General features: G+C 42.3%; 1 protein-coding gene across 6 annotated transcripts in view; it reads right to left on the bottom strand.

Moving 5' to 3' along the window:
• Nucleotides 1-27152, bottom strand: part of LOC138268326 (death-associated protein kinase 2-like) — a 430402-nt gene that overhangs the window by 115822 nt on the left and 287428 nt on the right. For all 6 annotated transcript variants that reach the window (XM_069217857.1, XM_069217856.1, XM_069217855.1 and 3 more), the window contains 2 exons: nucleotides 17416-17564; nucleotides 10040-10261 (listed from right to left, as the gene is read on the bottom strand). In XM_069217857.1, coding sequence (XP_069073958.1) covers nucleotides 10040-10261; nucleotides 17416-17477 — 284 coding nt within the window. In that variant the 5' untranslated portion in view covers nucleotides 17478-17564. The remainder of the gene's footprint in view (nucleotides 1-10039; nucleotides 10262-17415; nucleotides 17565-27152) is intronic.

Here is a 27152-nt window from a genome sequence, read left to right as displayed (position 1 = left end):
TCTGTATAGCTGTTACTGAGGTATGTCTGCTGTTAGTATGCTTTAACTTGATTCAACACTTTAACTCACCTCTGATAATTCTGTACTTCTATTGTATGATTTTGAGACTCATTTACATAAGTTTGGCTTTAAACTATCTTTGAACTTTGATTTTGCCTCCAAGATTCAATGTGTGACCAAATGAGCTGCTGAGTAAATTGATTAGAATGGTTTAATGTGTTTCTCCTCACCCCTCTGAACTTTCTAAAAGATTTATCGGATCTAGAAAACTAGTAAGAGTGCAAGACGCCGGATTACCCTAATTCCCAAATAGAATTATGATAGGCCTTATATTAGTTCACAGTTTTAGGAGAGCAACTGACTAGGAAAATGATTGCAATTTCATTTATTGGTATATAGTTTATCTCATCTGCACTGCACAGAAATATGGTGTGGAGAGATATATGAACTGTAATGCACTTTATAGGTAGCCAGTCTGTTGATAATAGTTGGTTTTAATTGTTTTGGCTCATATTATTATGTAATCTTATCTTTTACTATGTTTATTCTATTTTATCATATTTTAGTATGTCATGGATTTTTATTCACTTTCATACTGATTTTTCATTTATGTATGCGTTTGTTTGCTCTTTATGACTTTTGATGGCGAGAACCGCCAAATAACGATCTGAATCTGATATATTAACCCTGATCTGTTGTAAATTTTTAGATCTACATCTATATGAGTTTTTTTCTCACCAAGACTGTGCACCAACAGCACCTTGCACTATAAACTCTTAATATCTTTACTCAACATTACACCTTAGCTTTATGCCTTTCTTATAGACTGTTTTCCATATGTGAATCCCGATGGAGAGAGAATAAAAGCCTACGTATACATATGCAAACAGAAAGAGGGTGAGAACGTATGATGTGTGGTGACTCAGTACACTATTTTCCCCCAACCTCATATCACCGGATTAATTTGAAGATACAGCTATTAATTCTTATAATTTCAGTCAGAAGCTGCATGTTCTAATCCTGAAAAGCTGTGTTTGACAGAGCTCCCTGCGGATGTCTGGGAATTCAGCTGGCAAACATCACACGCACCTCATTCTGAAAGCTCTGCTGCTTTACAGAGAACATTTTGTTTTCAGCGACAAGCTTCACTGTCACCAATGAGAACTTACATTGTTAGCATGTTCAAATTTCAATAGGGAATCTCAAGGTTTCCATATGAGATACGGCCTTGTATATAGGAGGAAAGAAATGACCATCAGAAGGGGCAGAATGGACATTTTTCATTATGCCCAATCAATATCAAGACCCTGGCTGATGATGCAAAATCTATTAAGAGATTTTGAAGCAAGTCTGTCCCTTTTACATCTGCTTAAAGACAGCTAATTTGCCATGCCAGTCTCACGTTTAGTCAGTTTATTTCTTACAAAGACATTTTTTGTTTTCTTAATATCTCCCGCATCATCAACGAATCTGCAAAAACATTTCCAAAAGAAAATGTAAATCTCCTTTGGGTCTTTCATGACAGGTTTTATTTACATCCGTCAAGTGCGAGCCAAGAGGAAGAGGAGTGGGGGCAAAAGTGTAATTTACCATTTCAATTCCAATAGGATAGTTATCTCGCCCATGCAGAAAAACTGACTGAACAAAATTACACCGAATCTGGCGGGAAAGTTACGTTTTACTCCATGCAGTGCCTTTACTTGGCTTGGTGTACATCTGTTCAGTAGTTTAAAAAATAACATATAAAACAGTTCTCGATTTGAGCATAAAGATGTTAGAATATGGAGCTAGATTGAATTAATTCACGGATCCTCCAAGGGATTTATGGATCCATTAAAAAAAATACCAATAGGTTGGATCAGGGTGTGTTTTCTCCCTCCATCCATTGCAGATTTGCTAATCAGCTGTAGATTTGTGAATCCACTGCCACTTGATTGGACGGCTGTCAAAGAAAAATTATGTTCAAGCTGCCATTGCCCGACATGGTGCACTGAGCCCCAGCCACACTACACTATTCTTTGAACACTTCAGACTCTGCACAAAGAGACACACGCTCTGAAGGAGTAGTGTGATTAAAAATTCACCTGGTATTGTGTTCTTGCGGCTCCCACCCTCCTCCCTAGAGCCGCACTTCTGTTGCTTCCCCAGACCTTTTTTGTTTTTTTACATATTGAACAGCAGCCCAAAGTGCATTGGGAAACAGCCACTGTCATGGAGAAAATGTTGTACTGATTACAAGCACAGGTGTTCTAGGGCACCATTCTTTCCCACTGTTTCAGCCAAATTTGTCAATGATAATTATCATAGTCATCATAACTATTATAAATTATTATAATGATTTTAATAATTCAAAGTGTAGGCTTACCTTGCAGCACCTTAAACTAGTACTCTTAAACCTATAAATTGTTTACCCAAAAGCGCCATATTGAATACCAATGAGATTGCAGCCATGTCAGCCTCTCCTTGTCATGCATCAAGGTATGTTTAACTCATGACACGTTCTTTAGTTTGGAACAAGCTACTCATTCACCTTAGACAAGGACGGAATGCTCTAAAATTCAGCAGGGCTTGATTTCGAATTGGGTAGTAATGTAAAAATGCACATGCCAAATCTAATGCTAAATCCAGATGAGAATTAATCTTACACCGAGAATACACTAGTTGTCTCAACAACTTTCCGTTTCCTTTCTGAACCATCAAGTAGAACAAATAATTTGATGCTGGTGGTCTCGTACTGAGGTATTTTTGGCTTAAAGTGGATGGCAACGTAAGTCAAACTGTAAAGATAAACTTTGTTTATTTTGATGAACTCACCAGGCCTGAAGACTAAGTGGTGCAATCATGCACACCCTGTGAATCTAGAAGAGATTCATGCTGCAAAATCAGATGATTATCTGTTACCACTGAACTCGCTATCAGGCCCTCAGTCTCTTAAGGCTACTCGTGTAATCCTCTTGATTATTACTTCTGTTCTTATCATACGCTTCTTTTTACATTCTTGCTCCAGAAAGTAAGGGAGCTGAAGGGATGGCAGACCTGCAAGCTGAATAAATGAACTATGGAAGAAGGACAGTTAGAAAACTAGTTCTGTAAGGAATGGTCAAAACACACCATGACACTAGAGCAGTGGTTCCTAACCTTTTGAATTCTGTGGACCCTCACTTTATCATTACTGGAACACGGGGACCCCAAGTGAATCATTATTAGAATCCAGGGACCCCCTCCACTGACTGCTGGGACCTAATCTCTTAATATTATTTAATTTTCTAAGCAGACGGGGACCCCCTGAGGAGGCTTCGCCGACCCCGAGGGGTCCCAGGACCACAGGTTGGGAACCACTGCACTAGAACAGTGGTGTAACAAAACTTGGGGGGGCCCGCCTGCAAAAGTCATGCAGGGGGCCTTCCTCCCCGGCCTATCAACTACCACTTTTGCTGGCAAAAAGGTCAAGCGCTCCTTTCCCAAGCCAAACAAGGCATGGTTTTAATCTTCCCTAAATACAGACTTTCGGAGAAGCTGGTCTAACACAAACTAACTTGCTGAGCGCTCATGTCAATTAACACCATAATACACATACCCATCCTGTGAAGAGTTCGGAGAATTTTACTGGCTGCTGAGGCAGGCATTTCATTCAGTACAGGCTTAACTACCATTTCCCCTCACTTTATTTCACTCAGATAACATAAAACCAATGCTTCCTAAAATTAGAACTTAAGGTGTATCATGATAGGCTTTACCGGCAAAGCACAGAGTGCCTGTTTTATAGATAGAAGCAAAGGCACTGGATGTAGGAGTGGGGTAGTGAAACACCCCCCAAATATTCTGGATTTCATAAGGGGAATGAGCAATAAAGATGGCCTTATATGTTGTGTTTATCTTGTGTATCAAAGACAGGAGCCAAATGCCAGGCTATGTCTTCTGATAAATTATTTTTAATATGGAGATTGTGGTTTCTTTTTCTGCCTGCAAAATGAGAAGATTTTGTAAAATGAACTATTTGACACTCTTGTTGGGGTTGGAGGAGTGTGAAAGGAAAGGCTGTAGGACTTTTTTTTCTAATGTAAAACAAAATTTAAATACCTGTAAATTAACTTACACATATTTCGCAATACACTAGCCATTAGGAAAGTACAAATGAAGCACATTTTTTGTAATCCTGAAGTATAATGGAAACAAAGATTTTAATCGGATCAAATAGGATCAAACAATTAAGACACTTTACTTGGTGATCCGCAAATGGTAAATATTATAGTATGTTCACTATATTGTTTCATCAGTAGTACTGAATGTCTGTGCAAATTTAGTGCCCATTTTGATGCCCTGTACATGACAGTGTGCTACCACACCATGCTTTAGTACAGATGTCTTGAACCTTTTCTGAAGTAAGAGCTACTTATGTTCAATGAAAACCTTTACGAACTACTAATATAATAATGACCACAACAGACATGATTACAAGGATGGCCACCATACACAAGATTACTACCGATCCTCTCAGTTCATCAAGCACAGCTGCCACCAGTAATGTCAATATGGAATGCCTTTATGCGGGTAATACAACCATAGCTGCAATTCCCCGGCACAGAGGTAATAATATTAGTACTAAGTCTCCTTTATATTAGTAATAACGTTTCCCAGTACCACATGATTTATCATTCAAATATCAGCATCAACTATATTTAGAAAATTGAAACGTATTTATCCAGACAAAAGCTTCTGAGTTTTGCAAACATGCACATTATCTTCCAGGGTGCACACTTTTAGACGTTGGTATACATATGTTAAATGAACCAAGCAGAAGCTTCTAATTTAATATGCTGGTCTGCACACACGACAGCTACTTATACCTAACTGTGGAGCTACCAGTAGCTCACGAGCTACTCATTGGAGAAGCCTGCTTTAGTAACATATTTGCGACAGTGTTCCCCTAAAATACGCGATCAGCTACATATCACATCCTTACTGCTCTCCTGTTGAATGGGCATGGCTCATTTGCCACACTTGCACTTTGTGTGATGCTTGAATTTTTCACAATCCCTATGAATTCAGTGATGTAACATCGATGCAGCATCTCCCCACTCTGAAAATTGTTCCAGCACCACTGGACAGTAGAGCTCGGAAACAGAAGGGAAGGTTTGTCTCTTTCTGTTTCTGAGATGCGCTGTCTGGCTAACAGAATAATATTGGATTTAATGATCTCACTCTATGCCCTGCAGGTGCATAAAAAATGCTTGCCTTTGTGCTAGAACAGAAAAGCACATCATGATACAGCCAGTGCTGAATTTTAAACAAATGCTTGCAGATGGGGCCCATCAGCACTGATTTTTTGGGACCTGCACTTATTTTTGCAAAACAATCTTTGACCATGAGAAAGAGAGAGAAAAAACAAACAGGACAAAGGAAATATGAAGAGTAACAAGGAAAATAGAGAAAAAGAAAGAAAGCAGAGATGAAAAAACCTACAAGAACGAGTTAAAGGGGCAGAGGGAATGTGCTGTAGATGAAAGAGGAATAAGGTAGAGTCAAGACTACACAGCCTTAGTACACAGTACTCTGACATTTGCGAGAGCCAGCCACAGACTTCTGAGCAAAATCTTGGGCCCCAGCACTTATTCTTTTACATATTAAGCACTGGTTATGCCTAGTTCTATGCAATAGCCTACAAACTGCAGGGACAGTTTCTCATTCAAAAAACACTTACGAAAAACACAGTCTGGTCAAAAGAGTTTTCACGCTGAAAAACATTGTGCACTCAATTATTTGAACAAATCAATACAGAATGGCATTTCTTGCTTGAGAATTCCAAGAAGAGGCAGTTGCTGTTGAACTAGGAATATTGGCAGTGGCCGAAGTATGACCCCAGCTTGAGATCTCAATAACGAAAATCAATCAAGTCTTAGATACAGAAGGGTTCAAAGAGCTCCAACTACAATCTCATTAAATTCACAAACTGTACAATGTGAGTTCAAAATCCCTGACTTTTCAGCTTGACGTCTGCAGAACCAGCAGAGAATGAGTGAATCTCAACAATTCTGTTATGAAATGACAACCTTTTCCCCGTCAGAAACGCCCTAGAAATCAGGTCACACAGAGAAAGCCTTCTCTCTCAAACCAATCTTTCAACCCCCACAAAGGAAACACTGCAATCATCCAACAAAAGTATACCCACAAACATGGGCGTATGCAACACGTTTTTCAGGGTGGCGCCACTGGACTGTTTTTTAGTATGGGGGCGCAGCTATGCTAGTGCAGGCAACATAACACTACGGCGGCTGTTGTGTTACGCTGCACTGTGAGTTTACACACCCGGCTGTACCTAAATCCAAGGGGGCAAGCGTCCCTCGTGCCCTTCCGCCCCGTGCAGATGCCCCTGCCCACAAAATAAAGGCCCATATGTATGAACACATTTTCCCATAGACACAGAATGGGTAAAACCCTTTGATACATATGGCCCAAAATGCCTTGAGTCTGTAGACATCATCATGACACGAGGATAGTTTTTCAAACAGGAAGTAATTAGACAACCTCCTGGAGGTGACCTGGATAACACTGCACAGACAAGCCTGCTTTCCCTAGGAAATAATCTCTGCAACCAGTAGACACCCTTAGTAGAGGAAAGTATAAAGTGCTCTGAGGCTAAGGGACTGCTCTGTGCTCCAGAGCACACAACAAGAGAGGACTGTGTGTGGCGGTGCTGCTCTTCCATAGACCTGAAGCTATTTCATGTGGCCAGTCCAGGAGCCTGGAAGGGGGTGGGTAAGAATTTGTCTACGCAGGGTTTCCTATTAAACGACAATCACTGCACCGCAATTAGATAACTGGATGGCTCAGTGAGTTGAACACTCAATACTAAAGCATGCGATGAGCAGATCATTAGCTGGAGTGCCAGCAAGACTGACTCACCATTCTGAGGTGGGTACATTAACTACCATTAAACTGGGCAATAGTAACACGCGTAATTTGCAAATGATAGGAACAGAAGAAGTGTGCTATGAAATATTATTAGGACACTGAGTAGTGTGTGTAACAATGTAATACTCCCGGCTGAAACTCTTTGTTTGGAGGCACACTGGAAGACATAGCAACAGTACTTCAGAAGCTCGGCGAGTTATTGCAATCCTTCAGATGCTGACTCTTGCCAGTCCAAACCTCTGAAGTTAAGCCACACCAAGACAAATGGAATGCACAAGTAATATCAAGCCAAAATGTACATTATTTCAGAGAACTTAAATCACTACAGATGAGGGCATCAAAACAAATATGGCAGGTCTGCTTTCGAACATGTGTGAAAGGAAGCAGAAATTGTGATTCGCCAGAGTGAAACCTGCCTGAGGAAATGAATTTTATTAGGTATCTGGTCACCCTCGTCAAGCTCACTCTTTGAGGTCAGTGGTGACGGTATCAGATGCTTCTTTGGGGTGGGTTAGATCCTTGATCTGGTCACTGATCTCGTTTTTGAGGTTTTAGCTCACTCTTTTGTGACAATGATGACAAACTCATATATGGGTCATCATTACCAATTGATTAGTAAAAATAGGGTGGTAGAAACAGACCTGTGGCACTGATACTGGATGGTGTTACCATTCCATTAGCAGGTTGAACAGATACCCGGAAAAGGAAGGTTGTATTACCGAGTGCGTTATTTCCATCTGCAGAATCTCATTCAGTATGTTTGGGTGGCATTCTGCATTCAGAAAAACCTAAGCCGTGCCACTTATATATCACCAACAAAAAAATTCTACTCAATACAAATCGTGATGAGGGCCATGGATGCATAGTGTTGATAGTCTTGTTTTACAAACATGTTCCCTGATCCCACCCATCGCCCATCTGCCTTGTGATAGCTTAAGAGTGGCAGAAGTGGGGTACCCTATATAAGTTAGTGGAACTTGGGGCTACATGTACTAAAGATTGGATTTGCGACTCACGATTTGCGAGTCGCAAAACCTTATGTTGAACAGTGTCAATGACACTGTTTGTGATTCGCAAAGGGGTCGCAAATGCCCTATCTCATGAATATTCTTGGGAATGGCCGCCCTCACAGGGATGGTGGCCTGCTGGGGACAGCAGACCACCATGTCTGTGACTGCTTTTAAATAAAGCAGTTTTTTTTTTTTTTAAATGCAGCCCGTCTTCCTCAAAGGAAAACAAGATGCATTTCAAAAACAAAAAATGAAACGTTTTCGTTTCATTTTTTCAGAGCAGGCAGTGGTCCTTAGGACCAGTACCTGCTATGAAAAAATGTTTTTACTGCCATTCACAAAGGGGAAGGGGCCCCTTCCCGTTTGCGAATGGGTTAGCACCAGTGTGACACTGGTGCTAACTGCGATTGTTTTGCGACCGCATTCGCGGTCACAAAACAATCATACATGGGACTGCGACTTGCAATTAGGAATGGAACAGCCCTTCCTAATTGCGGCTCACAATCCCTTTTTGCGATTCGATATATAGTTTACTGAATCGCAAAAATGGGTTTGAACATACCAAAGTGCATTTGCATGTCACAGATGGCCCGATTCGCTGTTTTTCGATGTGCAAAATGCTACGTACATGTAGCCCTTGGTTCTTTCAGGGGGATCTCAAGCAAGGCGAGCCCGAGAACAGGTCATGCCACAGAAATTCAAAACAGAATGAATCAGAATATGTTTTCGATGCGTCCAAAGAAAGTTTACACAATGGGTTAGGAAAAACCACTTACTGATTCGTAACCAATCAAGTTTACACTTTAATATTCTTGTAAAAAATATACGATTTTAAAAGGATGGCCTCTGTCTGGATTGTGTGATGAAGTGGTGGGGGCAGAGTAAATGTACTCATCCCAACAAGCTTCTTTCTTTGCAAATTATCATTTTTATGAATCACGTACTGGCAAAGGCTGACATCTTCAAAGTCATCACTGTATTGCAAATGTGAAGGATCAGCCTCAAAGTATATGAAAAACATAAGAACATTAAAAAAAAAAAAGAGATGCCTGGCTGGTTTCCAATGGCTAAAGACGAAAATATAGGGACTTTCTTAATTTGGCCCCCACTTAAAGATTTCACCTCCAGCCATGTTGTCGAGGACCATCCTTCCGTGCCCGTGCTTTCATTTCACAGCGCTATGCATTCTGGGAGCTGTAGTCTTAGCTTCACTTGAACCAACTGGACTGACCAACCTGATGGCAGTGATTCATAAAAGGAAAGGACAAGACTGAAGCATGGTGTTCTGATGCTAAGACGTTAGGTGATAACCTTGCTTCAATTTCAAAGTCACCTTTCTTCTAGCGCCTATGCATCTTTGAGGTCATCTGCGATCAGCCACCACTCATTCCCATGTGTCGATGTGCCCCGCAGGAAGACTGTAGTGTACAGGTTGTCTCCATTCTACGTATGCCTGAGCCGAGAGTGGCATTATGAGAGTGATGTAGTACAATGTTAGGGTGTGATCGGCAGTGGAAGCTAGGCGACGGTGTAAGTAGGAGGGAGGACGGACCCCTGACATTACCTAACTGCTGTTGCTGCAGCCCAAGATCCTAACATGAATGAAGAATTTACCTCTACCCGAATGCCTCCAGACTCTTGTATGAAGGCACTGCCCTCTAACGCCAAATAAGAACACCTTCTTTATTTAAGGCCTAGTTTCAAAACGTTACCCGCCACTAGAGCATACTCCTGACTATCAAATCCGCAGCCAAAGTGTCAGGAAGGCTTTGATATCATCTGCAATGTCCCTCTTTGGTTTGTTAATGGGGTCATCAAGTTAAGGAAGGAAGCAGTACACTTGATCCAGTCCTGTTTCACTAACAATCACCAGCAATAAGCATTCTGGAATGTTGCTTTGTTTAATGATGTTTGTTTGGGTTTTCAGACATATTGTAGCATCATTCATTGTATGGCCTCTTTAATTAAAGTTTTGGTATTTCAGACATAGACATTTAACACCCCATAAGAAAAAAAGCAATTCAAGAAAATATTTATAGTGAGGATGCAGCCCCATAGAGCATTAGTAAACAGAGGAAGGGAACTCAGGCCTGCATAGACTTATCTTGAGTACTCACAGCTCTAGAATGAGCACCATCTCAGCTTTGCTGGCAAAGAGGTCGTACAGCCGCATGATGTTGGGGTGATCCAGCTGTTGGAGGATGAATACTTCGCGCTCCACCTGCTCGCGATCCAGCCCTCGCCGGCTGCCCTTGCACTTCCGGGTCTTGATAAATTTGGCAGCATAGAGCGTGCCTGAGCTCTTCTCGCGGCATTTCTTCACTACACCAAAGTGGCCACTGAAGGGATGAGAGAGAAAAGACTTTAAGATTTTCACACGCACACACATTGATGACACAACGCCATCTTTGTACTTACTGTTGCATAATCTGGCGATCCCATACGTCCATGGATTCAATATATTTGACCACCACTCATTGGTTCCGCCATGCATTTGGGTACATATAGGCCCACGTGCACAACATGCTTCGGTAAGTGGCATGAGAGAGGTCAGTGCTATGCCTGAGACAGGGCTCTGTGCTCTGGAAGCACAATGTAAATCCAGGGCATTGTTAAATGAAAGTCCTGTATTTTGGATCAAATACTGTATTGATTACCTATCGAACAGGCAGGATCGCAATATCAGCAACAAGGCTACCAGTGAGATTGTGAGCCAAGGTACTGCTTAGTTTGAACCGGTAGTTGCAGGTGGTGGGCATTCACACTCATTTTGAGGAAGAAGAAGAATTGGCCCCTTTGTAAGAGACAAAGGGCAGGAAAGAAAATAGGAAGAGAAAGAAAGAAAAACTGAGAAAAAGAGAGAAAGATGGGTCGAAAAAGAACCGAGAAGAGAAAGACACAGATAAAGGAAGTGGAGGGTGGAGGGAAAAAGAGGCTTGGAGAGGACTCAAGACTGGAAATCCTTGGTATTGGGCAACCTTAACTACTGTCAGCATGGGCTGCTGGGTCCTAAGAAATATTTTGGACACTTGAACTAACTAACTTTCTTTCTGTCTTTCTTTCTTTCTTTCTTACAATGGAAGCAGAGTCATTGGAAGAGCAGAAAGCATCAAGCCTGAAGCAGTGACGCCCCACAAGGCCATAGTGGCTAAGCTATATTACCTCTCTGAGGGTGTGTTGGTCTTCCAGTAACTGTGGGTTGACAAAATGAAGAACATGTAATGTTTCCAGTCTGCTTCCTGTTTAGGGTTCCTATTCCACTGCAAAAGATGCATGATCTGGAACAAGGTCATGCAACTGAACTATTGAAAGCATCCATGTTTCTTCTGCAGAAATGTGCAAAAACATTCATTTTTCGGATACGTTTCAATCGTGTAGAATTTTGAAACATTCTGGGAAGAATCATCCACATTTTTGTTGAAAAAGCTATATTGCTGACTAGTCAAAGCGTATCAGGGATTCTTTCTGAGTCTGAAACTGAATTTCCATTGGAGTAATGGTTCTTGCCCATACCACTCCCTCAAACTTGCTTAAGGGTCAGGGAGGGTTGTTTCTGAGTGAGGCACAGACCCTTCTCATTAGAGCTCCCCAGCCTTGTCCAGGGGTCATGAGGGTTCCTTCAAACTCCCCTCAGCCCCTCCCAAACCCAATATATCCGCTGACACAGCCTAAAGACTGGGTTGACTTTTGCTGATTACCCCTGCCAAAACCCATGTCTAAAATCCACTCTATGGGCTTGCTAAAGAGCCAGGGAGGTTTGTCGACTCCATAGACCACCCTCACCAACACAGAATGTGCTCAACCTTGCCCAAGGGCAAGGTTGAAGTCAGGCGTGTCCGTGACCTCTGGCCCCACCAACCCCCATCCTTTGCTGAACACTCTAGCAATTATTACTACAGGACAGATTTCAACTGTCCCAGTCCTCTCCTTCTTCCATATGCTTATAAAGGTGGAGGAGAACTTGAGAAAATGACAGTCTCTACAATGACCCGTTCACAATTGCAAAGGAGGACACTGTGGTAATAGGTACTAAAATTCATAGTATTCAATGCCTTTGTCAGAGACACTGGGGAACAGCTATAGGAAAATTTAGCTGTGACGTGGATATAATATTTTGAGGCAAATTTTGCAACTTCATGCTTAAGCAGACAAACGTCCAGTTGTGTTTCCTATGTTTGTCCCTAAAACTCAACAACAATTCCTGAGTGACAAGTGGGACTTCAAGCCCCAGTGTCTAGTGTCTACTCACCTTCTGCTGGTAACTCACCCATCAGTGACTAATTTTAAGCACTGGGTCGTATGTCTTCTCTCAAAATAGTAACTGAAACTCTGCTTGCAATGGTCGTACTGGGAGACACAAGCCTGCACTGCCAATAATGTCCAAGGATGGTTCACAATACACAGCTTGGCACACTTGTATTACCATGCGTGGAAGTTGGGAGTGTAGAGAGGAGTGAGAGGGTAAAGCACAGAAGGTTAGGCAGAGGGCCTTGGCAGTGTTAACAGTGAAGAAAGACCTCGAGTGCCTGACTGGGTTGATTACAGTCGTGAATAAGCAGAGTACATGAGGTAATCATTTTCCAACAGAAGAACACTGAGAACAAGGCCTTGGAATCTTAAGAAGAGGTGGAAGGCTCGGCCAAAAGGCAACATTCTGCACCATTGAGAACTACACAATATTACAAAGTTGCAAAATGAGTTTTCAACACGTTCGGAGATTTTGTTTAGGTATTTAAAAGGATGAATTGGTGCCAGACAGGAAGCGCACATTACTTTAACTTCCTTCCTGTTTTGCTCTTGAAGAATTCCAAATTAAGCAGAAATGTACTTTAACTTCCTTCCTGTTTTGCTCTTGAAGAATGCCAAATTAAGCAGAAATGTACAATAACTCCATCCTCTAGGAAATGTTAAATTTTCCATGAAAATGTTGCATAATTTATTTAGTATTGTGCCTCATTTCTGTCTGATCGGAGAGGGCTACCTATCACCGGAAAGTCACATTAAAAGTTCAAAAAAACTTGCACGTTCAGAGTAACTTCATCATTACAATTTGAGCACTTTGACAAACGTTATGATATAATTATGTTTTTACATAAACTACGTAGTACAAACCTTTTTATCAATTCACATAATTTCAATTTAATATATTTCTATCATTGGGTAACCTTACAAAATGTTCATCATGAAAGGCAGTGGTTGCACTTTTGAACTCCCTGGGAGAAGTGGTTGATCCAGAATCAGTAAAAGTTTAAAATAGTAATAGAACACACTTTGGGGAACAATAGCACTGAGCAATTGAGGATAAGGGTGGAGACAAAAATGTTTATAACTCCAGAGAGGGGTGACAAATAGTCCCAATTCGTGGACCTATGGGTTTGTTAGGGGTGTCTCGCATACATCTAGTAGAGCCGGGCACATGCCAGAGTTTCAGGAAATCCAAATAAAAAATACTTTCAAACATTGACTTTCCAGAGAACTCATCAACAGATTGTTCAGTTAGCCTCATAATTTGCCATGTATCAAGTCCTCCTGCACCATTGTTGGGCACCCCGGTCTATGTTGAGGCTTCTTCTCTGATTGCTGTTTCTTTTCATGTAAGTGAGAAAGATATTATGGACAGAGCAGCCCAAGCCAAAGTTCAGAGAAAAAACATTCATCACGTGGTAAGTGAAAGAGACAGAGATCTTTCTCTCATTGTCTGGAAATAGAGACACAAACTGTCTTTCATTTCTAAAAGAAATGCCATACGTGGGTGTTCTAGAAAGTAACAATCTTCAAAGGATCAAGGCAATATATGCATATCATCCTTGTATTATCTGTGAAGCACATAAAGATGAACATCTACAAGCATTGCAAAATACACAGATCTTTGCCTGGTGGTCTATACAAAAATACATATCCCATTGGTGTTTGGAAAAGATACACAGAAAATCTTCCCGGTGTTTAGAGGACGCACACAGCTGATCCCTTGGTGGACTGTAAAATATCCACAGATCACCACATAGAAATGCTGGAAAAATACACTGAGTATCCCTCAGATGTCAGAAAAAGAGACATAGGACATTCTTCACATGACCTGGAAAGAGAGACAGATGTTCTCCCTATGGTCTGGAAAGAGATAGAAAGGGCCTGATTTTAAACTTGGCGGATGAAATACTCCACCACAAACGTGACAGATATCCCGTCCTCTGTGTTACGATCACAGTAGAATATAATGGGATTGCAATACGGCTGTCAGGATATCCCTCACATTTGTGCCAGAGTATTCCCCTCTGCAAAATTCTAAATCAGGGCCAAAGATTGTTCTCCATGTAGTCTGCGAGACAGAGACAGATCCTCCTCTAATGGGCAGTTAAAGAGAAACATTGAGTTCCACAGCATCTTGGAAAAGGGTCATTGATCACCCTCTCCTCGGTCTGGCAAAAAGACTCAGGTCTTCCTCTGGTCGCATCTGTAAGTCCGATAGGAAATGGCAGTCAAGTCAAGACTATGAAGACAGTTTGGGACCTCACTGCTCCTACTGTGTTGGAAATAAAATAAAGCAAAACAGCTCTATCACTGTATAGTGAACAAAAAGGCTTGGGTTACCATCCGGATGGTTAGGGAAAAGAGACAAAGGGCCTGATTACAACTTTGGAGGAGGTGTTAATCCGTCCCAAATGTGACGGTAATGTGCCGGATATACCACCACCCGTTTTACGAGTTCTATAGGATATAATGGACTCGTAATACAGCTGGTGGTATATCCGTCACTTTACCGTCACTTTTGGGACGGATTAACACCTCCTCCAAAGTTGTAATCAGGCCCAGAATTCCTTTCCGATAGTCTGAGGATAAAAACCTAACCATACTTTTAAGCAGGGTGACATGAAATGAGGTTCAGACTGGTTTGTTTTATTTTGAAAGCATGTGCTAAATGTCCTTGCGTACAATAATAATTCAATTCGAGCATTGCATACTTCTCCTTAAAACAGGTCTTCGAACTCAATGTTCCTTGCAATGAATAAAGTGGTAAAACAAGTATTTAACATGGAATCCGCAATAAACCAGAATACATTTTAAGGATATCTTCAAATTTTAAACTATAACTCACCTTGCAATCATATTAGTTAACACAATGGGCCTATTTGAGTTTATTGGCACATCTAAAAATTGTTGAATGTTTCTTAGAATATTTGCTAAGTATAATCAAATTTTACACTACATTCGCTAATTTCTTGATGGGACTCCATTTCAAGATATTCTGATAGATTTACCTTGCAACTTTACATGGTACACGTATGTAAGACCATTCCTGGTATAGATCAGAGTGAAGAAAAGAGAGTGAGGTTATTAGAATACCCAGTAAAACAATAGCTCTACTACTTTGTTGAATTTAAGCATGGAAACCAATTACTGAACCCCGTCAAAAATATGGTCTAGGGAATGCTAGATATGCTTGACCTGCACTTCAGTTAGTGTGTGGGTGAAATGTAAAAACAAATTAACAGCTTTATCTTTACAGACCTTTTTTTAACTAATTATAAGGCCTTTAATGTCCATGAGACAAGATCCCAAAAATGCTGACCAGATTCTGCTCTGCACTCTTTTGCAGCAGACCTAAAATTTGGTTTTATAAACAATTTCCTTATTTTAGCATTATTAGAAATCTAGAATCCCTCCGATAATTATTGAATGAAGTAAGTCAAATCCATAAAGCATGAAGCTCTGCTGTGTTTCCTTGGAAGTATTACAGACATAACCTAAAAATAAATGCATAGAGGTCAACCCGCCTACCGGACTGAGGAGCTGGAAATCACAGGTGAACAACGGAGCATAAAGAAACAATCAAATCAGTCCATGAAATCCCCAAATAAAAAAAAAAGCAAGACAAGCTTTCTCATGCCTCCCCACAAGGCTTTGGAAATCTATTCCTAATCACATCAGATGTAACTTTGATCTTTCCGATTTCCACAAACGCATTAAATCTATATTTCAGTAATTCGTTATCATTTGCTATATGTGGCAAATATCCCCTTCACGTTACGTCACTTACCTATGTATTTGTATGTAAAAACCGAATACGATAAAATCTATATTAGTTGCAACATCTTAAATATAAAGTACTAGACTGTGCTATGGCAAGTTCGAAGATGTAAAATTCCTTAATACATGAATAAAAATAGTTATGAAGTATTTTTAGACACCCACATATACTTAAATGATGCTCTGCGTGTTTTGTGCAAGACAGTGCTTGTTCAGGAGTGACTGTACTGTATTTGGTCAACTTCTGCAACAAAAGCACGAACAACAATGGTCTAGAAGCAGAAATGCATGAAAGTTAGGGGTGGGCGGAATGCTTTATTTCGCCCACGGAATTGGTGGCATTTGGTGACACTTTGTTACTCTTGTAACACAGTCCGCCCGCTAAATTCCACCAATCACCACTTTGTAGATTTTTTTTTTCCCAGTAGTCTCTAAAAATGAAAGTGTGAGTGATATTTGACGTCCCCTAGCATGATTTCCTAGCACAAGCAGTCGTAAGCGGTCGTGGTCAGAGGGCTGCTTCTCGAGTAGATTTGGTGCTGCTTGAGTAGATTTCCAACTCAAGCAGCAGCAAAATCAACTTGAATGGCTCTCGCGCACCAGATATACCGTTCGCGCTTCTCACGTTGCTGGTGCTAAATTACAGCACAAGCAGCACAATATGCATATTTTCCACCCGTTTGCGGAACTCTGCAGAATCTCACTGAGTTTTTATGTAACTCCATGGAATTCTGTGGAGTGAAAAGCCACAAGTTCTGCCCATCCGTATCAGAATGAAAGCTCATGGCTGCAATTAGTGATTTCCAATGAACAATGCATTGTGAAATTCATTTATTGGAATCAGCCATAAATACCTTTTCTAGTTACAATTCTGACAGAACCGTAGGATGTTTGTGATAACAATATTATAAAAAGCATAAATAGAAACACAGGGTTGGTGGTCTGCTGTCCTTTGCACACCACCATCCTTGTGTTTTCAGCCATTCAAAGAGGGGTTGCAAATTGTGGCATGCCAAATGAACATTAATAAGGCAGGTCGTTCTGCAACGCCCTGTGAAAAACTAAGTTAGCAAACAAACCTAGTGTCCCAAAAACATATTCCATTCACAAAAAGTCAACGCACCATATGCAGCCATGTTTTGAACATGGAGTCTAAGAACATTCAGGCCCAAATCCTTAAAATCTATTATATACTTGTGTGTAGGTGTGTAATAAACCACAGTGAGCCTCATTGACATTTTAAAATTGTAGCGTCTAGCAGGATTTTACTTCTAAGAAAGAACAACTCAATATCCACAAGCACAGTTGTATAAAGTTAGGCCATTTTAACTGGTGTCCTAGGCTACATTTTAAATGACATAGCCATCCTGTTTCAGACAGATTAGTACATGCTTGAATGCTCTCTACATGAAAGGAGTGCAAGAAAAAGTAAGACGTTGAATAGAAAGCATAAAAGAAGAGCACTGACCTGCCAAGGATCTCCATAAGGTCATAAAGTTCCTCCACATTTTCAACTTTAAATGTCGACATGACGTGGCTGATCACACTCTCAGGGCCAAACACACTGTCCTCTCCAATCAGAAGGTCTTCACCATCCTCAAGATACCAAATTTCATCCTGAGAAGCATGATGGAAAGTGGAGAGTGGAAAGAAGAAAGAGAAGACAAGCATCATGAAATAATGGCGGAAGGTTCATTGCTACCTAGGCTTTTGCATGTCTGTGGAGTTATTTCAATAACCTGATAGTCATATCTAAGTGAAACCACATACTTCTTACCCAGAGACTAAGGCTAAATACGTCAGGGTCTGCCATGACACGTTTTTATTCGTTTTTTTCATTTAATTCCCAACAGTTTCTGAGGGATGTAGTGCAGATCAATATCTGGACCAAACGTATGAACTACAATATGAATTATAGGACTTTGTGAAAGATAACTTGCAAGGGATAAGGGGCCAGATGTAGCAAAGGTTTTTACCCATTCTGTGTCTATGGGAAAAAGTGTTCGTACATATGGTCCTAGGTCTCTATAATGGCAAAATGTAAGTTATTAATCACAACACAAAAGTGACATCACTTAACCACTGATTAGGATTATGGTTGGGTCAACATTGTCAAAGAAATCTTTCTTGACATTTTTAGGCCGAACTGTGCTGCTAAACAGTGACTATCAAAAGGACAATGAGATATTAACACCAGTAGAAACTAAAAGCATCCTTACAATTATACATCAGTAAATGGAGAGTAAACTACAGGGGTTGCTAAGAATGGTGCTGAGGTAGTGTGCAGCAACCTAGCATTAACAAATGTAACTTCTAGTTACCCCTAATTAGACCCCAAACACACAATAGACAACTGGTTGAATGTTGGGTGACCTTGTGGGCAACCATTACTTATAATCAGCTTCTTTTTTTGTATCTCATTAGATGTGTTCTTTCTATTGTATCAGTTTTTAACAGATCTTTGTCTGTCCAAATGAGCACAGGCTCCGGTTATATGTGCGCAAAAGTATTTTCTGTAGAAGATCCATGCAAACCTTCTGGAATTGGACTAATTTCAATTGACGTACACAGTGATATGTAGAAAATGACAGCCCTAGTGATCTATGGACCTCCTCAGGGCACAAGGTAACTGGAGCAGAACAACACTAGACACCAGATGTATTCCTCATACCAGGCCATCCGATCTATGCTATAGCTGGTTCCTGCTCCTTGTCAATGCTGAAGAACTTTTCTGACCTGGAGGAAAATAAAGTGCATTTTCATGGGGAGGTAATATAGGGCACATGGGGCATTTCTAAGTAAGAACACTCCCACACTATCTGTCTTTGAGATATTTATATCAGTGCTGATCTCTGACTCACAGTGAAAATATCAGTATTTGGGCAGGCTCTATCACAATGCTTCCCCTTGAGGTTATCATATCCAACTCTGAGCTCTGTCACCTAGCAACCCTTTCGGAAACCTATTCCAATACAGAGTAATGTGTCATGGAATCACTTTCAGAGACGTATCCCAAGACTGAGATCTACTGTATGGTATCCCTTTAAGCAACCTATCCCAAGACCAAGATCTGTGCAATAGCGACCCTTTCAGAAACCTATCCCTTGAGAAAATGTTTCCAAGACTGAGATCTGTGACACTACATCCCTTTCAAAAACCTATCCCAGGACTGAGATCTGCCACATACCATCCTTTTTATCCAAGGACTGAGAACTGCCTACAGCATCACTTTCAGGAACCTTTCCGAAGACCGAGCTCAGTGACATGGCATCCCCTTCAGAAACCTATCCCTAGACTGAGGTATGTAATATTGTGTCCTTTTCAGAAGCCGATCCCAAGACTGAGGTCTGTGACACTGCATCACTTTAAAAAACATATCCAAAGACTGGGGTCTGTGACATGGTGTCCCTTTCAGATACTATCCCAAGATTTAAATCTTTGACACGTGTCCCTTTCAGAAACCTATCCCAAAGCTGAGATCTGCCTAAAGCATTCCTTTCAGACACCTATCTCAAAACCGTGCTCAGTGACATGGCATCCCCTTAAGAAACCTATCCCAAGACTGAGATCTGTGACACTGCGACCATTTCAGAAACCTATCGCAAGACTGAAATCTGTGACACTGCGACCCTTTCAAAAACCTATCCCAAGAATGAGATCTCTGACACTGCATTCCCTTCAGAAACCTATCTCATGACTGAGATCTCTGACACTGCATCCCTTGCAGAAACGTCTCCCAAGCCTGAGAACTGCCTCATATCAACCCTTTTCTCCCTTGAATGAGATCTTCCTAAAGCATCCCTTCCAGACACCTATCCTGAGGTGCGATATCTGTCACACGGGATGCTTTCAATCTGAGAAATCAAACCAAAGAGAGAGTTCTTCCAGGTGGCCTCTATTTCAGGTAAAAGTCCCACGACAGAGCTCTCTAGAGAGACTCGACATTTGAGGTATCATCACACTGAATCTCATCCGCCAAACTCAACCAGAGCTCTGCTGTCTTCAGTCTGGCACACTGCCATCACCCTCCAGCCACAGCCCAGCCTCACCCCTCCATGATCCATCCACAGCCTGAGCCCTGCCTCACTGCTCCTTTTTAACTAATGAATGTAACACACACAACGTTGTTAAGTGTATGTGAGCCAGCACTTTATTCACTAACACTGGATCTATGCTTGGTTATTTCTGTGAAAGTAAATAACATCTCAACAACAAGGGCTGTGATGCTATTATGCACCTTGGTTACTAGCACAAGGCTTTTGTTAGCTGGGCAAACAGCAAGGAGTTTATTTTTACTTTGAATGTTTATAATAATTAATAAGTTACTGAATAACCTGAAACGTTTCATTGTAGCAATGATGACGTATTATTGTAACAAGTAAGAACCTGTTTTATGTGCATGTTCTCGAAATAAGCATTTTGGCAGACTACGTAGACACCAAGCCTGAAGACATAGTGCCCCCGCGAGAAGCCAGGTTCACATACAGGCTTTAATAAAATGAGTTCCTGTGGTATATCAATGCCATGGCCCAGCTCTTCCTTAATGCCACCTGTGAGTTATCAATCCCAAGGCTTAGCTTGCCCACCCTGCCCCTCAGTGTGATATCATTCTCAAGGGTGAGGCCACCGTAACTTCCCTCCAAGTAAGATATCAATCCCAGGTTTCTCGATGCGGCTCCACAGTGCGATATCAATCCCAGGTTTCTTGATGTGGCTCCACAGTGTGATATCAATCCTATGTTTCTCGATGCTGCTCCACAGTGTGATATCAATCCCAAAGCAAAGCTCTGCTTCCTAGTGTGGTAACCACCCTAAGACCAAGCTTGCCAACACTGCCTTCAACCAAGGCAAGCTCTCCAACAGAACAGTGAACACTGCCAAAAATCCTGCTCCATTATGCTGCATAGTTTGCCTTTTCTGCCGCATAATTTAGTCAACCCAACTGCATAATTTGGTTCTGCTCTACCGCATAAACGTTGCCTTCCCAATAATTGCTCTGAAAAATAATCCAGTTCGAAAAATACCCACCTTTACCTGTAACCATTCTGCAGATTCTTTTTAACCTTGCCCATCGCGCCACCTACAGTACAGGCACCACCCCATTCCTCTCGCATTAGGTACTGACCCAGCACAGCAACAATCTCCTCATACTTCATCTTCTCATCACACTCTTCCTTCATGTTCCTGGCTATTACGTCTCATTTACCTGGTTCAATATTTCGCCACAAAATGAAATTCCTGCATATTCATTAATCATCTCAGACTCTGAAGTGAGGTTTGATATTTAATTGTCAACAAATGAAATGCTTGCTATCTGAAAGTATCTTAAAAGGCACACCCACAAAAGCCACCTAAGCGATTCACACCTAATATGCACGCCACAGACTCTCCTTCTAGGATTTGTTCCACGGCTCAGTGCCCTTAAAGCATCAACAACCATCTAACAGGAATCAATACTTTTCATAAATAGTATTTATCTTCGTACAAATGTCACAGACCTGGCAAACAGTGTTTGTATGAACACACCTCTACTTGACTCCTTACCATTCCCCTGACTTTTATGTAGAGTCTAAAACGGTAAACCTTACCATTCAAACCATGGACTAATTTTACACATTTGCTTTCTTCCAAATATCTTTATCTGCTCAGTGGCTTAAATAAATCTAACAGCTGCCGGTCCACTGATCCCATGGAATAACTGACTCTTCCGTAAATAGCAAAACATTAAGTGGTGCAGCAAAATACTGTTTTTTACTCAGCGATTTCTGTACACAATCAGAACCCCCATTTATACTGGCACTCTCTCTAGCAACCTTGACATTGTCTGACAAAATATTGTAATGTTTGTGCTCTGCGTGGAAAGAAGTACCCGTCTTACTTCAAGGTCAGTGAAATTCATGGACTATGCGGATCATTGCAAAAAAGACTGGTTGGTTTGAGTTTGGTTTCTTTTCCTTTGCTTTTGTCATGTTTGCCGATTGCTAACCTTTTAAGTTGCCAACAATTGGGAGTTTAACCACAAAGGTTTTTATTAACAAGCCAATAATACATGGGTGTGAATTTGGAAGGGACACACGGTAAGCAGCTTATTTGGGTTCAAAATAAAGCTCTTTCATTCCCAAAGCTTCTCGATACAGTCCTGTTTTTTGCATCTGGCTAGTGACAGCTTTAGCTGTCTGTTGCAACCACTCAAGTGCTAAGTTCAGGGCCATGCATTCTGCGGATGGTTACACTGTGCCATGACTCTACATAATGAGCTTGGTGAGGCAGCAGTATAGCTCCTTAATGCTCACAGCCATCCCAGATCTGTCAGCAACAGTAACAGCTTCTCCAATACTCGATGTGGCAGCATCCTGGAGGCTTGCAGCCCGGCTACTTTCACTCACTAACCCACCACCTGCCACAGGCAGCACTCCGTGGGTAACTCTCTACTGAGCTTTATGCACAGTGTGAGCCAAACATGCTGGCATTTCCAAAGCTTGGTTAAGCGACAACCATTACTGCTCTGAAAGTGGCTTTCTATGGAAAGTGTCTGTAGACAGGGGTGGTTTCTCTTTTAGGGCTGAGGGGCTGCACTCTTCTGAAATGCCTACACATTTATATAAAAAATATTAAATAGATCGATTGTTTAGAGATACAGCTGTATCTCTAAACAAATCCATGCATTTAAGTCTGGGCTGTCTGTCCGGCATCACTTTGAATCACGAGCGCAAGGGGAGAAATACATGCTTACAGTAAAGGGAGTTATCTGCTGTATGGCATTAAAACTGGCCCTATCTTCATGCTCTTAACACTAATGCTACAAACACGGATTAATATGTGAGCTATGAATGTTAAAATGTGTGTACTTAATGTTGCATTCCCCAAGAGAGTTAGATGTTTCATCATGCTGGGTTTCTGTGCATCATATTGCTCTTGTCTGGTGCATACCTTAACTCATGCCAGGTGGTAATGAGGGGCTTTGATTGAGAGCGCTGGTGCCAAGGCTGAAGGCAAAGCAAAGTGCCTGACAGTGGGTTGGTCTCTCTGCAGAGCACACAGAACAATGGTCATGTATTACAGTTGTAAAATACGCTCAGTGTGAATGTGTGTGAAGGGGTGCATACAGGTCAAAATATTTAGAAGGCAAAAGCAAAATTAAATGAAGTGCTCAAATGTGAATGAGCGCAGTGTATGTCTTGGGTGGTAAAATGAGGGAGATGCGAGGGAGTGCATTCAGGGGAGAGGGAAAAGAGGGTGCTGAAGAGGAAAGAGAGGAGTTTGACAATGTACAAATGGATGAGATGTAAAGAGAAAAAGCATACATACCTAACATAAAACACACATAACTGAAGGCCATACTCCTTCCAAAGGCCTCATTATTATTTAATTCACAGTCTCACAATTTCAGAATTGAAACATTTCCAATGTTAGTTATTTATAATTAATCACTGTGGTTACTTATTTATCTTAAACAGCTAACAACCATGAAGAAAGCCAATAGCACTGACAGGTTTTAGGTGTATATCAGTTGTTGTGTTATATTTCTGGATGCAATAACATCTCAGAGAGAAAACAAAATACAGGCCGGGTGGCACACTATGGGAATCACAGAAATGTATTTTACATCTCACTTAAAAATCTGTCTGCACACATTTCTGTATGATTGATTGCAACCAGCAGGGGTGGGTGTTTCCTGATGCCTCGTTAGAGTGTTTTCTTTCAAAGTTGATGCTGCAAGTAGTGCACGACACTGCACTAGCACATACTTTAACCCCTTCTGTGCTGCGGACGTAATGGTTACGTCCTGCGGCACAGTGCTGCTGTGCCCAGGATGTAACCATTACGTCCTGGGCACACAGCCCAGAGGGAGCGCTAGCGCTCCCTCTGAGGGGTTCCCCCCCGCCCCCCCAAGGCAGGGATGGAAGGGGAAGCCCTTCCCCTTCCAACCCCGACCCCTCCCCTCCCCCCCTGTGACATCAGCACGCGAGTGCGCACTGATTATCACAGAGCCTCCTCCCATCGCGCTGGAAGCTCAGCTTCCAGCACGATTGGAAGAGAAATGCTTTGCATTTCTCTTCCGATCACGTGGGGGAGGCTCAGAGAGGCTTCAAAGGGAAGGAAAGTTATTTCCTTCCCTTTTTAGAGTCACTCTGCGTTTTGGCAGCCAAAGCAATCCGGCTGTCAAAACGCCCACTAGACACCAGGGATGTATTTAAAAAAATGAAATTGACATAAGGAAGGGACCCCTTGGGCAAGGGTCGCTCCCAGGGGGGGCATTTTTTTTTAAGGCCTTTTCTGCCCCCCCTGGGGGCAGATCGGCCTATTGTTAGGCCGATCTGCCCCCAGGGGGGGCAGAAACCTCTAGGCACCAGGGAGAATTTTTTTGTTTTGTTTAGTTTTTTGTTTTAGAGGTGGGGAGTGACCCCTTAGGCAAGGGTCGCTCCCAAAGGGGGCAAATTATATTTAGGCCATTTCTGCCCCCCTTTTTTTTTTGTTCATGAATTTCATGTAAGGGGAGCGACCCCTTAGGCAAATTTATTTTAGGCCATTTTTTGCCCCCCGGGGGGCAGATCAGCCTATTTTAATTAGGCCGATCTGCCCCCAAGGGGGGCAGAAACCATTAGGCACCAGGGATTTTTGTTGTTATTTTACAGATGGGGAGCGTTCCCTTAGGCAAGGGTCGCTCCCCTGGAGGGGCAAATTGTATTTAGGCCATTTCTGCCTGCTTTGGGGGCAGATCGGCCGATTTTAGGTCAATCTGCCCCCAAGGGGGGCAGAAAACACTATGCACCAGGGATCTTTTTTTTGCGCCGTCACGCAAGGGGAGCGACCCCGTAGGAAAGGGTCTCTCCCCGGGGGAGTGGGGGGGCAAATTTATTTTAGGCCATTTCTGCCCCCCCTGGGGGCAGATCGGCCTATTGTTATTAGGCGATCTGCCCCCGGGGGGCAGAAACCTCTAGGCGCCAGGGCTAATTTTTTTGGGTGTTTTTTTTTTGGTTTGTTTGTTTTTTTAGAGATGGGGAGCGACCCCTTAGGCAAGGGTCACTCCCCTGGAGGGGCAAATTTCTGCCCCCCTTGGGGGCAAATCGGCCGATTTTAGGTGAATCTGCCCCCAAGGGGGGCAAAAACCACTAGGCACTGGGGATCTTTTTTTTTGCGCCGTCACGCAAGGGGAGCGACCCCGTAGGCAAGGGTCGCTCCCCGGGGGGCAAATTTATTTTAGGCCATTTCTGCCCCCCCTGGGGCCGACTGAGCTAGAGGCCAAAATCCACAGGTAGGCACTTTGCAAAAAACACCTCTGTTTTCTGTGAAAAAATGTGATGTGTCCACATTGTGTTTTGGGCCATTTCCTTTCCTTTCGTGGGCCCTAGGCCCACCCACACAAGTGAGGTACCATTTTTATCAGGAGACTTGGGGGAACGCTGGGTGGAAGGACATTTGTGGCTCCTATCAGATTCCAGGACTTTTTGCCACCGAAATGAGAGGAAAAAGTGTTTTTTTTGGCCAAGTTTTGAGGTTTGCAAAGGATTCTGGGTAACAGAACCTGGTCGGTGCCCCACAAGTCACCCCATCTTGGATTCCCCTAGGTGTCTAGTTTTCAGAAATGTGCTGGGTTGCTACGTTTCCCCAGGTGACGGCTGAGCTAGAGGCCAAAATCCAAAGGGAGGCACTGTTTTCTGTGACAAAATGTGATGTGTCCATGTTGTGTTTTAGGCCATTTCCTTTCGTGGGCGCTAGGCCTACCCACACAAGTGAGGTACCATTTTTATCGGGAGACTTGGTCGAACGCTGGGTGGAAGGAAATTTGTGGCTCCTCTCAGATTCCAGAACTTCCTGTCACCGAAATGTGAGGAAAATTGTTTTTTTAGCCAAAGTTTGAGGTTTGCAAAGGATTCTGGGTAACAGAACCTGGTCAGAGCCCCACAAGTCACGCCATCTTGGATTCCCCTAGGTCACTAGTTTTTAAAAATGCACAGGTTTGGTAGGTTTCCCTAGGTGCCGGCTGAGCTAGAGGCCAAAATCTACAGGTAGGCACTTTGGAAAAAACACCTCTGTTTTCTGTCAAAAAATGGGATGCGTCCACGTTGTGTTTTTGGGGCATTTCCTGTTGCGGGCGCTAGGCCTACCCACACAAGTGAGGTATCATTTTTATTGGGAGACTTGGGGGAACGCTGGGTGGAAGGAAATTTGTGGCTCCTCTCAGATTCCAGAATTTCTGTAACCGAAATGTGAGGAAAATGTGTTTTTTTAGCCAAATTTTGAGGTTTGCAAAGGATTCTGGGTAACAGAACCTGGTCAGAGCCCCACAAGTCACCCCATCTTGGATTCCGCTAGGTCTCTAATTTAAAAAAATGCACAGGTTTGGTAGGTTTCCCTAGGTGTCGGCTGAGCTAGGGGCCAAAATCTACAGGTAGGCACTTTGCAAAAAAACACCTCTGTTTTCTGTAAAAAAAATGGGATGTGTCCACGTTGTGTTTTGGGCCATTTCCTTTCGTGGGCGCTAGGCCTACCCACACAAGTGAGGTACTATTTTATAGGGAGACTTGGGGGAACGCTGGGTGGAAGGAAATTTGTGGCTCCTCTCAGATTCCAGAACTTTCTGTCACCGAAATGTGAGGAAAATGTGTTTTTTTAGCCAATTTTTGAGGTTTGCAAAGGATTCTGGGTAACAGAACCTGGTCAGAGCCCCACAAGTCATCCCATCTTGGATTCCCCTAGGTCTCTAGTTTTCAAAAATGCACAGGTTTGGTAGGTTTCCCTAGGTGCCGGCTGAGCTATGGGCCAAAATTTACAGGTAGGTACTTGGCAAAAAACACCTCTGTTTTCTGTAAAAAAAATGGGATGTGTCCACGTTTTGTTGTGAGCCATTTCCTTTCGTGGGCGCTAGGCCTACCCACACAAGTGAGGTACTATTTTTATCAGGAGACTTGCGGGAACGCTGGGTGGAAGGAAATTTGTAGCTCCTCTCAGATTCCAGAACTTTCTGTCACCGAAATGTGAGGAAAATGTGTTTTTTAGCCAAATTTTGAGGTTTGCAAAGGATTCTGGGTAACAGAACCTGGTCAGAGCCCCACAAGTCACCCCATCTTGGATTCCCCTGGGTCCCTAGTTTTCAAAAGTGCAGAGGTTTGTTAGGTTTCCCTCGTGCCGGCTGAGCTAGAGGCCAAAATCTACAGGTAGGCACTTTGCAAAAAACACCTCTGTTTTCTGTCAAAAATTGGG

The sequence above is a fragment of the Pleurodeles waltl genome, chromosome 12 (genome assembly GCF_031143425.1).
Source record: "Pleurodeles waltl isolate 20211129_DDA chromosome 12, aPleWal1.hap1.20221129, whole genome shotgun sequence".
In the NCBI taxonomy this organism is placed as follows: Eukaryota; Metazoa; Chordata; class Amphibia; order Caudata; family Salamandridae; genus Pleurodeles; species Pleurodeles waltl.
The sequence above is the reverse complement of the archived record's forward strand: the minus strand, read 5'-3'. Positions and strand labels throughout refer to the sequence as shown.